The 13,763-nt window shown below is 41.6% G+C and overlaps 1 protein-coding gene and 1 non-coding gene across 2 annotated transcripts in view; both read left to right on the plus strand.

Annotated features, from left to right (window-relative positions):
• The first annotated feature begins 6,603 nt into the window (after positions 1-6,603).
• On the plus strand, positions 6,604-6,710 carry LOC131238195 (small nucleolar RNA R71). The gene has a single exon (XR_009167605.1). It is a non-coding gene; the product is annotated as a small nucleolar RNA R71 (small nucleolar RNA).
• A 5,735-nt stretch (positions 6,711-12,445) lies between these two features.
• LOC131237189 (chloroplast protein FOR GROWTH AND FERTILITY 2) overlaps positions 12,446-13,763 on the plus strand; it is a 41,669-nt gene continuing 40,351 nt past the window's right edge. Inside the window, exon 1 of the mRNA XM_058234860.1 lies at positions 12,446-12,994. Coding sequence (XP_058090843.1) covers positions 12,683-12,994 — 312 coding nt within the window. The 5' untranslated portion in view covers positions 12,446-12,682. The remainder of the gene's footprint in view (positions 12,995-13,763) is intronic.

The raw sequence follows: 13,763 nt of genomic DNA on the forward strand, positions 1-13,763 counted from the left end.
ATGAAGAAGGTCGGGTCAACCGGCTTGACCCGAGGAGTCTCATCCAGTGCGCAGTGGGTGCACTTGCACCTTACGTACATTCAATGTACATGTGGGATCCATAGTAATGTATCTGAAAGATCTGCGCCGTCCATCTGTTTTGTAGCCTCATTTAAGTCGATGATTCCAAAATTAAAGCGTATCCAGAGATCAAGTGGGCCCCACTTAAGGAATTAAGGGGCTGATCTACCCATTGGGCCACTTCTAAGGGGATTCAATGGTTCAAATTTGATGTGTGCGGTTAATTTATGGTCATGAGGATATGTATAAAGTTTCGAACTGATCAGATGGTGGGAACCCTATGATCTTGCATTCTGGACACTTTTCAGGCCACTTGAGCTTCAGTTCCTCGATTTCCGCGGACCCCTGGTGTATAATTCCGTCGCTCTTGGTCTTCTAAAGTCCGTTCCTTGCCTTGGTGCTCCTGGAGCGTCAAATCCTTGCATTTACCACCCTTTTTCAGTCCATGTTCGTAAATACACTCTGCATCACAAACACAATTAAATCAGGCCATTAAACGGTATCATGCGTGTAAAACTATGCTGTAAATGGGTCTGATATGCAATATTTGACCCTCAACACAACCCCCAACCAGCATTTTGCTAGTCCCGAGCAAAGTATGCGAAAAATAAGTTGAGAATTACAGGAGAATTTCTATGAACTCGAGTGATTTTGGAAAACAATCTAGATATTCAGAATTCAACAATTCATGAATGCTGATTATCAGTTTCTCCTGGCCTCTCATGCACGGTGAATTTCATAATCAAGTTCAAAGTATTAGTCCCTTAATTAGAATAATCCTAAATATTGAGTTCCACAAGTGTAAAGTGTAATCCCAACTTTCAACATTAATATTCAATTCTTTATTTCAGGATATCATTGGTAACCAACAAGAGAATTCATAATAACCAAAGCTTGCCTCAAAGATCATCTTTTCATTCTTTTAGCTCCTTTTTTTTTTTTTTTTTTTTTTTTTAAACACTAAAAACAACAAAAAGGGTATTAAGTCCTCACCTATAGGGAGCAAACCTATAGTGACGATTCTTTGCCTAACCTTTTTCAACGGTATCTTTTCCTTTTAATTGATCATGACGGGCAATCGTTCAAGTTGGTTCCTTCTATGCTTACTGATCACCAAATTAACCCTTCAATTTCAAACTGAAATCTTAATGTGTAAGCGAGATGTGACATGTGAAATCATGGATTAATAATTAAACTTAACTGTAAAATCTAACGAGCAACTGAATCCAAGAGCAGTAAATCACCAACATTCCATATCGTGTAATTCTAAATCAAAGATGGTCGTCAAATCACTTTGAATTCACCAGAAAGTCTAGAAAAAATTTAAAAATTTTCACAATTTTTTTTGCTCAAGAAAATACTGATTAGGTAACCTAATCTCCCACCCCCAACTTTAAAAGCTACATTGTCCTCAATGTAAAGGATATGAGTATGGAATGCGCATAGGACAACAAAAGTAAAGAAAGAGTGAAGGGAAGATAGTACCTGGATGATGAATCGTGAGAGACTTTCCAAGAGATCGCAGCATGGAATCCGGTCAGCACGAGAGAGAAGGTGACACAAAACTAACAAAAATAAAATCCTACCTATACCACTTTCGCATGTGCTCTCGATTGCATTTAGCGCATACAACAAGCCTTTAAACCCCTAGGTTACCCCTAGTGGACGAGTTGTAGTCTCGTGAGGGTTTGCAGTAATGTTACCCACAAACATTGAACTAACTAATGAGATGAAGAGCTAGGTTGCCTCCCAGGAGCGCTAAGTTTACCGTCTTCAGCCAGACAAATAAAGCAACTACTCTAGACCTAAGAAAACAAGAAACCTACCTATACTTCCATCAGACTAGGAGATCAATCCTGGTAAACAGGATCAGTCAAAGGCATGGACATGTCCTCTGAATCAAATTTCTCGACAAATGGTTTCAATCGATGGCCATTGACTTTAAATTCCTTACCATTGTCGGGAGCTCTTATCTCAACGGCCCCATGAGGAAAAACAGTAACAACAGTGTAGGGGCCGGTCCAACGAGATCGAAGCTTACCCGGGAAGAGATGTAATCGAGAATTGTACAAAAGGACCTTCTGACCGGGCGTGAATGATTTTCGCAAAATGTTTTGGTCATGAAATGCTTTCATCTTGTCCTTATAAATTCTCGAATTATCGTACGCATCATTCCGGATTTCTTCAAGTTCATTCAATTGAAGTTTGCGTAGCGAGCCAGCGTTGTCCAGATTGAAATTAAGATTTTTGATCGCCCAGTATGCTTTATGTTCCAGCTCTACAGGCAAGTGACAAGCTTTCCCATAGACAAGTCTAAAGGGAGACATTCCAATAGGAGTTTTAAAGGCAGTACGGTATGCCCATAAGGCATCGATCAATCGGATTGACCAATCCTTACGATCAGGGTTAACCGTTTTCTCCAAAATGTGTTTAATCTCCCTATTAGAAATCTCAGCTTGTCCACTTGTCTGTGGATGGTATGGGGTGCTCACCTTATGAGAGATACCGTATTTCTTCATTAAGCTCTCGAATGGTCTATTACAAAAGTATGAGCCCTCATCACTAATGATGGCTCGAGGCATTTCGAATTGAGAAAGGATGTTTTCTTTTAGGAATTTAATGACCGTGCGATGGTCATTCTTTCGACATGAAATCGCTTCAACCCATTTAGTGACATAATCCACGGCGAGCAAAATATACAGATTTCCAAACGATTGGGGGAATGGTCCCATGAAATCGATGCCCAAGCAATCAAATGCTTCAATGATAAGGATGGGATTCAAAGGCATCATATTTCGACGGGACAATGCTCCCAATTTCTCACAACGCTCACAAGCTTTGCAAAACTCATGAGTGTCCCTAAACATAGTGGGATAGTAAAAGCCACACTGCAGAATCTTGGCCGTGGTCTTTTTAGCAGAAAAGTGACCACCACAGGCCTGTGAGTGACAAAAGGAGATGACGCTCTGATGCTCATCGTCTGTACACATCTCCTTAAGAAGATTTGGTCCGGGCAATATTTAAATAAGTAAGGATCATCCAGAAAAGTTGCGCACCTCGGTGAAAAATTTCTTCTTATCTTGCGAGTCCTATGTCGGTATGGCACTGTAGCAAGATAATTAGCAATATCGAACCAAGGTGAATGGGAGACTCGAACAGTTGTTCATCGGGGAACATATCATTGATATGGGTCGCCTCAAGGGAATCGAGGTATTAAGGCGAGAAAGGTGATCACCACTACGTTCTCTACTCCCTTTTTATCTTTAATTTCCAAATCAATTCTTGAAGTAGGAGGATCCATCGTATCAAAGTAGGGCTTAGAATCATTCTTAGAAAGAAGATACTTAAGTGCCGCATGATCTGTGTAGATAATGATCTTGGATCCGATCAAGTAGGACCTAAATTTGTCCAAGGCGAACACTACGGCTAAGAGTTCCTTTTCCGTAGTCGAGTAGTTCACTGGCGGGATTTAGAGTCCTACTCGCGTAATGAATGACGTAGGGCTTCTTATCTTTTCTCTGGCTAAGACCGCCCCAAGAGCATAATCGAAGCGTCGCACATAAGTTCAAAAGGAGGGCTCCATCCAACGGGTGGCCGCATGATAGGTGCAAGGTGGTTAACGTGCCCTTAAGCTTGGTGAAAGCTTCATGGCCTCAGACCACTCGTACGGAACATCCTTTTGAAGAAGATTACATAAAGGGCGAGAGAGAAGACTAAAGTCCTTTATGAATCTCCTGTAAAATCCTGCGTGTCCTAAGAAGGATCGCACGTCTCTGATGTTCTTGGGTGGAGGTAGGTTAGAGATAAGATCGATTTTTGCCTTATCTACCTCGATTCCCTTGGACGAGATGATATGCCCAAGGACAATTCCCTTCTGAACCATGAAATGACACTTCTCCCAATTAAGTACCAAGTTCTTTTCTTCACATCTTTTCAACACACATTTAAGACTTTCCAAGCACTTGCTGAAAGATGGACCATAAACAGAGAAGTCGTCCATGAAGACCTCTAGATATTGCCCCACCATATCAGAAAAGATACTAAGCATACATCGCTGAAAGGTGGCAGGGGCATTACATAGTCCGAATGGCATCCTTCGATAGGCAAAGGTGCCGTAGGGACATGTAAATGTGGTCTTTTCCTGGTCTTCAGGGGCTATCTCTATCTGGTTGTAGCCCGAATACCCGTCAAGGAAACTGTAATAAGAATGACCAGCTAACCTTTCCAGGATCTGATCAATGAATGGTAAAGGAAAGTGGTCTTTCCTCGTGACGGTATTCAACTTCCTGTAGTCAATGCACATTCTCCAACCAGTAGTGACTCTAGTTGGCACGAGTTCATTATTAGCATTGGCTACGATGGTGATTCCAGACTTCTTAGGGACCACTTGAGTTGGACTCACCCATTGACTATCAGATATAGGGTATATAATACCCACATCCAATAGTTTAAGAACTTCGGCCTTAACCACTTCCTTCATGTTGGGATTTAGTCTACGTTGTGGTTGCCGAGCGGTTTTTGCAGTATCCTCAAGGTATATGTGATGAGTACAAATCGAGGGATCGATTCCTTTGAGGTCCGCTATTGTCCATCCTAGGGCTCCTTTATGCTCAATGAGAGTAGATATAAGCATACTCTCCTGTTCTTTCTCCAGGTGGGCAGAGATCACCACCGGGTATGTCTCATCTTGACCCAAATATGCATATTTCAAATCAGAGGGCAAAGGTTTTAGGTCAAGCTTCGGCGGTTTGAGGTTAGACGGTAGAGGCACTACATCGGTTTGTGGCAATTCTTCAAATTGTGGCCTCCATCGGTTAACTTCAAGTACCGGTGCAGTATCAAGTGCATGTCTCCCTAATCATGTCATCATCAAAATCATGGGAGTGGGCCAGGCACGTCTCTAGATGGTCGGAGGATAAGGTCGAGGTGTTGTATCTTCCACGAAAGAGTCAATCATGTTAATGTCGTGGAAATCGTCATCATCCTCTGAAGTTGCCGCCGTTATTGAAAAAATGTTTGACTCCAATGTCAAATTTCCAAAAGACATAGTCATGATACCATTCCTGCAATTGATAATTGCATTTGATGTGGCAAGGAATGGGCGACCAAGAATGACAGGAATCTGAGTGCTCATGTTATTGATGGGTTCAGTGTCCAGGATGATAAAGTCTACAGGGTAGTAAAATCTATCAACTTGGACCAACACATCCTCAATTATCCCTCTTGGTACACGAACAGAGCGATCATCAAGTTGTAGTGTGGTTAGGGTGGGTTTTAATTCACCCAAACCTAACTGTTTGTATACCGAGTAGGGAATCAAATTGACGCTCGCTCCTAAGTCAAGAAGTGCGTGATCAATTCGATGGTTCCCGATTACACATGATATGGTTGGGCTACCGGGATCCTTGAATTTCTGCGGCACGTCTTGCTTTAGGATGGCACTCACTTTCTCAGTCAAGAAGATTTTCTTTTGAATAATTTTCCGTCGCTTGGTCGTGCATAAGTCTTTTAGGAATTTGGCATATGAAGGTATCTGTTTAACGACATCAAGCAGAGGAATATTGACTTTCACCTGTTTCAACACCTCTAAGATATCCTGAGAGTTAGAGAGAGGTTTTGGTGAAACCAACCGTTGGGGGAATGGAGCAACTGGCTTCTCTAGAAGTTCCGGTTCCACTTTTTGTGGGGCATCACTTTGGATCCATCATTGTTGTCCTCTTTTGGTTCTTGAGGCTTTTCGGGCCTAACCGGAAGAGTTTTATCAATGATCTTCCCACTCCTAAGAGTGGTGATGGATTTAGCATGTCCCATCTGATTTGAAGAGCTGGGATCATTATTCTCGTATTGCGGTTTAGGATTGGGGAAAGGTTGTGCAGGAAGCATCCCCTTTTCTATAACCGTCATACGAGAATCTATCTTTTGCATAAAATCTGTGATTCCCCGCATTGCCTGAGCCAGCTCTTGTATGGGATTTTGAACCGGTTCCTCTTGAGGTTTCACTTGATTTGGATTTTGATTGAAGAAACCTAGAGGAGTCGCCGTTTGTCCATTCCTCCAACTAAAGTTTGGATGATTTTTCCAGCCAGGATTGTATGTGTTGGAGTTAGGTCCAGTAAAAGGTCTTTGATAGTTATTTACGGCATTGGCTTGTTCATTCAACACTCCTCGAAAGGCGGGTATTGTAGGACAGTTTTCAATTGTGTGAATGTTGCAATCACAGATGCCGCAAACAATTTCATTGACCTTATCCTTCTTTCCTTCCATGGCCTCAACTTTCCTTATGAGCGTAGTCACTTTACACTTGAGATCATCCTCTTCTTTCAAGAGATATAATCCACCTTTCTCCTTTAATTGAGTCGGCCTAGACGTGGTGTTCGACTTTGGGTAATAGTCCCAAGATTGTGTTTTTCAAAACTATCGAGGTAGTCCCATACCTCGTCGATATCTTTATTAATGAACTCTCCATTACACATTGTCTCGACCATTTGGCGCATGGAAGATGTCACTCCATCATAGAAAAAATTTGTAATGCGCCACGTTTCAAATCCGTGTTGTGGGCATGAACTGACCAAATCTTTGAACCTTTCCCAACATTGGAAGAATGTTTTATCTTCCTTTTGGGCAAAGTTCATGATTGCTTTTCTGAGGGTAATCGTTTTATGATGTGGGAAGAATTTTTTTATGAATTCCCTCTGCATGTCGCTCCATGTGCCAATGGATCTAGGACGCAGTGAATGTAACCACATCTTAGCTTTCTCCTTTAAGGAAAAATGAAAGAGTTTCAACTTGACTGATATTTAAGGATACATTAGGAAAACATAATGTAGCTATTATTTCATCGAACTCTTTCAAATGTAAATATGGACTTTCAGATTCAAGTCCATGGAATTTGGGAAGGAGTTGGATAACTCCTGGCTTGATGTCCATTTGTCCTGTGTTTTCAGGAAAAATCATGCATGAGGGCGTACTCACTCCCGCCGGTTGTAGAAAATCTCGTAAAGTACGAGGCGGGGGTGCCTGTTGCACCTCATTCTCATCTTGGGTATCCTCCACCCTGGGTGGAAGTAGAGGAGGTTGGTGTTCAGCCATAACTTCAGTTAACTCAGGGGATTTCGAGCGGTGTCTAGTCCTGCGATGGATAGTCAACCCCTCAACCAATCCTCCTTCAGTCAAGAGACGTCGAGTGTCGTCACGGGCCCACTTGGGCATGAAAACACTCGTAGCCCTCGATTAAAAACCTACTCCTAAGAAAGGAAAAGAAAATCTAAAAAAAAGAGAGAGTTGGAAAGAAATTACCAAATTGGAGTCCTAAGTTAAAAACCTGCAAAATAAAACAAAAATAAGTTAGATTCTTAAAAAGAGAAGAAAAATAACAGTAAATTAATTTCTAAAAGAAGGAATTCTTAAAAGAAAGTGGAAATTTCTAAAGTAAGTTAGGAAAGATCTAAACTAAAAGAGAATTGAAAAATAGACAGTAGGGAAGGAGCTTACCGAATTAGAGATTTCTATCTTAAAGGCCTACAAAATAGGAAGGTTAGTTTCTAAACACAAATTCTAAAAATAAATTAGGAAACAAATTAGATTCTAAAATTAGAAAGTTACTAAAAATAAAAGTAGAAAATTAATTAAGAAATAACCTAGTTTTAAGAATAAACTATTTCCTACAGATGGGAGGATACTAGAATTAAAAAAAATTCTATAAAATTCAAACCCTAATTCTAAAAGGTAGAAAAAGTAAAGAGATTATGGAGGAATTACCAATTTATGGACTTATGTCAGGATCCTTCAAAATATGGAAACAAGTTAGTTCTAAAAAATCAATTAAAAATCTAAAGCTACAGTTAGTAAAATCCTAATCTCAAACTAATTCTAAAATTAATTAATTTCAGAAAAACGTAACCGTCAGTCCCCGGCAACGGCGCCACAAACTTGTTCACACCCCAAGTGCAGGGTTGTGATGTAGTAATAAACTCGGTAAGACCGAGGTCGAATCCACAGGGACTAATACCTGTACGTTATCTGAAACCAAGTAGAACTAGAACTAGACTGAGATGCGATCTAAACAAAATAGAATTTAAGAAATAATTGTGGAATAATTATCTAAAACTTGAAGGAATTTAGGGGAAGGAAACTAGGGATTCAGAGGATCCACTTGTAGAAATCAGGGAGATCTTATGCCACTATCACAAATTATGAAAATTTACTGAACTGCCATTGATATAGGTTTCAAGAGATGAAAGGTGTATGAATTAGAATGGATTCCATCACCAAACCATGCCCAGGAGACAAAGCTAACAACAGAATTAAACTAATTACCAACCACATCAACATGCTATGAAAATCAAGAAAAAATGGTACTGTCATCGACCATGCCCAGGAGACAATGGTGAACAACAGGGCTTCCTGACGTCATACACATAAAAAGAGTAGGAACATGCTCAAAGTCATCGCAGACCCATTGTAATTTCAGTCACAACAGACCATTAAAAACTAAAAACATTCCCCTTAATCAAACTATAATCAAGGTCGTTCATAAATTAAAATCAATTCAATGGCACAAAGTAAAACCTCCCCTCGCACCACAAGCTTCACCCCTTAGCCCTAGCTAAGGGGTTTAGCCCAACATGGGTAGGCTAAATAAACAACAAAATAAAAAATAAAAAGGGGAAGAAAAGAACATGAAGGAAGAAGAGAAAAAATCACTCCTTAACCTTGCCAAACCCAACCGATGCTTTCAGCGAGCACAAACCAAACACCCTTGCTCCCTTCTGACGTGCAGCCAACCAACCAAACACCCTTGCTCCCTGCTTCTCTTCCCAACCATGCACAGCAGCCGCCCCCTTTGTTTCTTCCAGCCGTTCTCTCCCTCTCCAAAACCGAGCTCTTTTTCATGCCCTTTTCTCTCCCACGGCCCTCGTTTTTATAGTTTGCTAGGAGTGGAGGAGAGCCTTCGCAGCAACAGGCGGTGAGGAGTCTTCCGTAGCAGAGAAACGGCGTGCGCCACAAAAAGTGAAAACGCCCTGCTTTTGAACTCTGTTTGTTCGACTGACTGTCGAGTTCTTTTGAAACTGACATCATGGTTAGGGTTAGGACCACCCTTTCAAGAGGTTGAATGGTATGGATCGTCGATCCGATCACGGACGGTGGCCCGCAACTGCCCGCAATTTCCATTTTTTTCGGACGCAGAAAAACAGGGCCTGCGCAAGGATGGGTCGCTGGTGGGGCCCACTTCGATTTTATTTTGAGAAATTCATTCCGTCCACTGAATTCTGCTCGAAATTTCGGTTAGAAATGACTAGTTTTTGTGGAGTTGTAGTGCTATCCACTGTATAGAATCAACTAGCCATTAATCTTGCATTTTTGACGATCCACGTGCGTACACGTGTATGGGCTGAAAAGGAAAACTAAGACAGGGTTTTACCCCATCTATGGAGTGAATGGACAGCTCTGATCATGCAATGGGGCAAAGAATGGGCCCCACTACTCCGAGCCGACGAAACAGCGTGCGGACGCTGTTTCCTTTATGAAGAAGGTCGGGTCAACCGGCTTGACCCGAGGAGTCTCATCCAGTGCGCAGTGGGTGCACTTGCACCTTACGTACATTCAATGTACATGTGGGATCCATAGTAATGTATCTGAAAGATCTGCGCCGTCCATCTGTTTTGTAGCCTCATTTAAGTCGATGATTCCAAAATTAAAGCGTATCCAGAGATCAAGTGGGCCCCACTTAAGGAATTAAGGGGCTGATCTACCCATTGGGCCACTTCTAAGGGGATTCAATGGTTCAAATTTGATGTGTGCGGTTAATTTATGGTCGTGAGGATATGTATAAAGTTTCGAACTGATCAGATGGTGGGAACCCTATGATCTTGCATTCTGGACACTTTTCAGGCCACTTGAGCTTCAGTTCCTCGATTTCCGCGGACCCCTGGTGTATAATTCCGTCGCTCTTGGTCTTCTAAAGTCCGTTCCTTGCCTTGGTGCTCCTGGAGCGTCAAATCCTTGCATTTACCACCCTTTTTCAGTCCATGTTCGTAAATACACTCTGCATCACAAACACAATTAAATCAGGCCATTAAACGGTATCATGCGTGTAAAACTATGCTGTAAATGGGTCTGATATGCAATATTTGACCCTCAACAGCATACTTGTGATGTCCTTACGATCACTAACTTCAGTAGTCCTTAACTTCTTCACGGAACTTGATAGCTCTGCGAAGCTATTCCTTGGGAAAGTCCATTGAAGGTCGTGTTGACCTATAATGTGTCGACCGTAGTCGTGCCGACCTTAGCCATTTGTCGGATGGTTGGCTCTTTCCTCGCCATTAGCCCATTGGGTCCTGCTGATTACTGGTCCGACCTCCTCTTATGGATCAACACATTTTCTCCATAACAATTATTATTATTATTGAGTGGTCCCAAAACTTTCACTATCATATTTATTAGTTGAAGACCAAAATTAGTGGTAGCTAGTGTAACAACGTTGGGATCCTACCTAACTCAGGAAAAGTTGATAAAATATTTGAGAGTGGGTACGCACCAATCAAGGACTGAGTAGTGTTTATACCCTTCACGATCTGAACTGTTCTCTTCCCGGTGGGTCCACTTGGATGGGCTACTAGACAATAAATTGCTATGTATTGGTTTATCCTAACCATTGGAAAAGTTGATGTTTTATTTAGGGGTGCAGCCGCTCGGTCTAAATGATTTGGATTGAGCTTTGAATGATACATTTTCAATCATCATCATTATTACCATCTAAGCCTTATCTCATTTGTTCGGTTGGCTACATTAATCCTGTTCCAACAAATCACTCTATCGAGGATTATATCCCAAGCCATCCAGTCTTTTCTTGCTATGCCTTCGGTGGCATCTTAGTCTATCCAGCCCTTCTAGTAATTGGGATTCTATCTTCCGCACATTGTGGCAGTGCATGTGCCACAGCTGTGCAAATTGGACAACACAGGCTGTCTGATCACGACCTGAAAATGTATGTCTAACTATTAAGGGCAAAATTCCACCCGGTTAGAAATTCATGAAAGAAGCTATTCTTATGATGCGAGCAAACCACTAAGGGATGCTCAATTTATAACCTCCCACAAGGCCATGTGTAAGGTGGATGGTGAGAAGACGCTAGATAGGGCTGTCAATGGGTACCAGACCCGTGACCTGATTGGATTGGGTTTTTTTTTTTTTTTTTCCTGTTAACAAATGGTGTGGGTTTGGTTCTCATCTTTTGGACCCAATTTTAAAGAGCTGTGTTAGACGGTATACATGTATATGTCCAAGTGGCACATGCAACTGACCATGCAAGTGCTCTTATTATTTGTTACAAACCTAGCTTGAATCCTAAATCCATTTACTCAGGTACCCAATGGGTGATTTAACTTGATCGAATTCTGTAACTAGTTTAGTACCCTGGTAAGATACAAACTCAATTAACCCTTGTTATGAACCCCAATCTATCTGTAATGAACCCAACCTGATCTCATATTGGATTGGAAAACCATGCAAATGCTCTTATGTGTAATGAACCCAGCCCGATCTCAAATTGGATTGGAAAGCCCCCGACTTTGTCAACCCAAACCGTCTGGAAAACCCAAGTTGCAGCCCCTTGTAAAAAGGATACATCTTCGGGTCTCTCACTGTGCAGCCCACTGTGATGTTATATCCACGTGTCCAACCATTTTGCCAGATTGTGTAATACAAAAAAAAAAGAAGACTGCCCAGCAGTAAATAGTGGGGATTAAACAGCCACCATTAAAAACTTCTTGAAGCTATCAAAATGTTTCGAAGAGATCACACAAATATAGGCTTGATTCAAAAATTTTGTGACCTAAGAGAAGTGTTTAATGGTTAATCACTACTCCTTACTGTAGTGTGGTCCACCTGAAATTTAGATCTGCTGTACTTTTGCACTCATGCCTAAAAATGAGCTGGGTAAAAAGATGGACGGCGTGGATATAATAAAAATACATTACAGTGTGCCCAGGGTCAGGGATCCACCCAAGCCGCGTCCAAGTAGAAATTGAAAACCGGAATATAGTGTACAAATCCTGAACACGAAAAAGCCTTTGTCCCGCTTTGGTTCGCCGGCTTTGATTTTTGACTGCTACATCTTCTCGAGTATCTAATCATCGCTTGATCCTACTCTCAACACACATTCTGACATGACGTGTCTAACTTAAACGACATCACGTCCGTTCAATAGGGTGGATATCACCTACCATGTTCAATTACCCAAGAATCAACGCCAGTCAGCCGTCATGTGAGCCATACGTCCACATCAAGTACAGATCACTGATAATTCTCTTATAACCGTCCATCATTTTCGACCATTTTATAACCTCTTAATAAATTGATTCTTGATTCACCGTGCACACGGTGCGGGTGCCGCCAGATGAACAAATCGGATCCGGAAAACAGCGGTGGATCCGATGGGCCATGCACGCTCGAGTAGCCATCTCTTTCTTCCATCCATTTGAAAACTGGTTTAACCGATTCCTGTTACTTTAAACCGCGGGTGCCAACTTCCTTATCCTGCCCCCCTCTCCAACTTCTCATTCTCTTCTGTAAAAACCCTTTCTCCTTTGGCCTGAAACCAAAAGACAAAAAAGTCCATATGGAGAGGCTTATCTTTCGATCTCCTTCTTCTCCTATTCTCCCTTCCAAAACCCTTCCAAAACCTCCTCACCATGTCCTTCTCCCTCGATTCGACTCCCGGAAGCTCGGCTTCCCTCCTCCCGTCGGGTTGTTTCTCTCCAAACAGGAAGAACCACCTTCCCTTTCTTCCAACTTTCGTCGATTCTGTATTCGCTGCTCGAAAAGATCCGATCTTTCCCAAGACGGTTTGTCGGGCTGGTCGCTGCCGGCATACACTTTGGGCAAAGTGCGAGCTCGGAGGGATTCGGAGCTGGAGCCTTTCTTTCGAAAGGTATAGTTTTCATCCCTTCTATTATTATCATCATCATCATCATCCTTTTTGTATCTAATTGTTTCTGTATTTTGATTTGGTTATTTTCAAATGGAAATGGGCATATTTAGATATATGGGTTTTTGCGTAGATTCCGTTCTTCCTTGTTATGGTTTTTGTTGATTTGAATAAGTCGTACTGCAAAGGATGTATAGCACGTGTGAGAGGATAGGGTGTGATTAGGGTAGAATAGTTACCTGTTTTCTTGTTCCCCAAATATCATGGGAGTCTTGGCTGTTAAGTACGTATCCAATAATATGAAAAATTTATTTGAGAATTTCCATTAAAACACTCTTCTTTTCACTAGGAAGCTGATCCATCCTCCAAGTGGATCAGAAGACATACATCTTGCTCATTCCTTAGTAAACATCTAACATTTTATCAGAGCATACAATCTTTTGCATGCCCCAAGCAGTTGAAGACAATGGGGATTGATGTAGTAAGGTTGGCAGGGGAAGTCCAGCAACATTATGAATTCCTGCTCGCTATGAAAGAGATTCTTGCTGTCATGAGTCTCCAATTTGAATGGCTGACATTTTCAGTGCTAAAAGATGGGGGATGTAACTACATTAATGGGCACCTTAAAAAAAAAAAAAAAAAAAAAAAAAAAAAAACTAGTGCTCACAAGAAAATGCAAGTGTGTGGAAATGGAAATCCAAGGGTATCGCTTCAAGGTCGATATGTATCTTTTCGCATTGAAAAGGTCAGATGTGCCGCTCAGAATTCAATG

The sequence above is a fragment of the Magnolia sinica genome, chromosome 2, assembly GCF_029962835.1.
Source record: "Magnolia sinica isolate HGM2019 chromosome 2, MsV1, whole genome shotgun sequence".
NCBI classification, from domain to species: domain Eukaryota; kingdom Viridiplantae; phylum Streptophyta; class Magnoliopsida; order Magnoliales; family Magnoliaceae; genus Magnolia; species Magnolia sinica.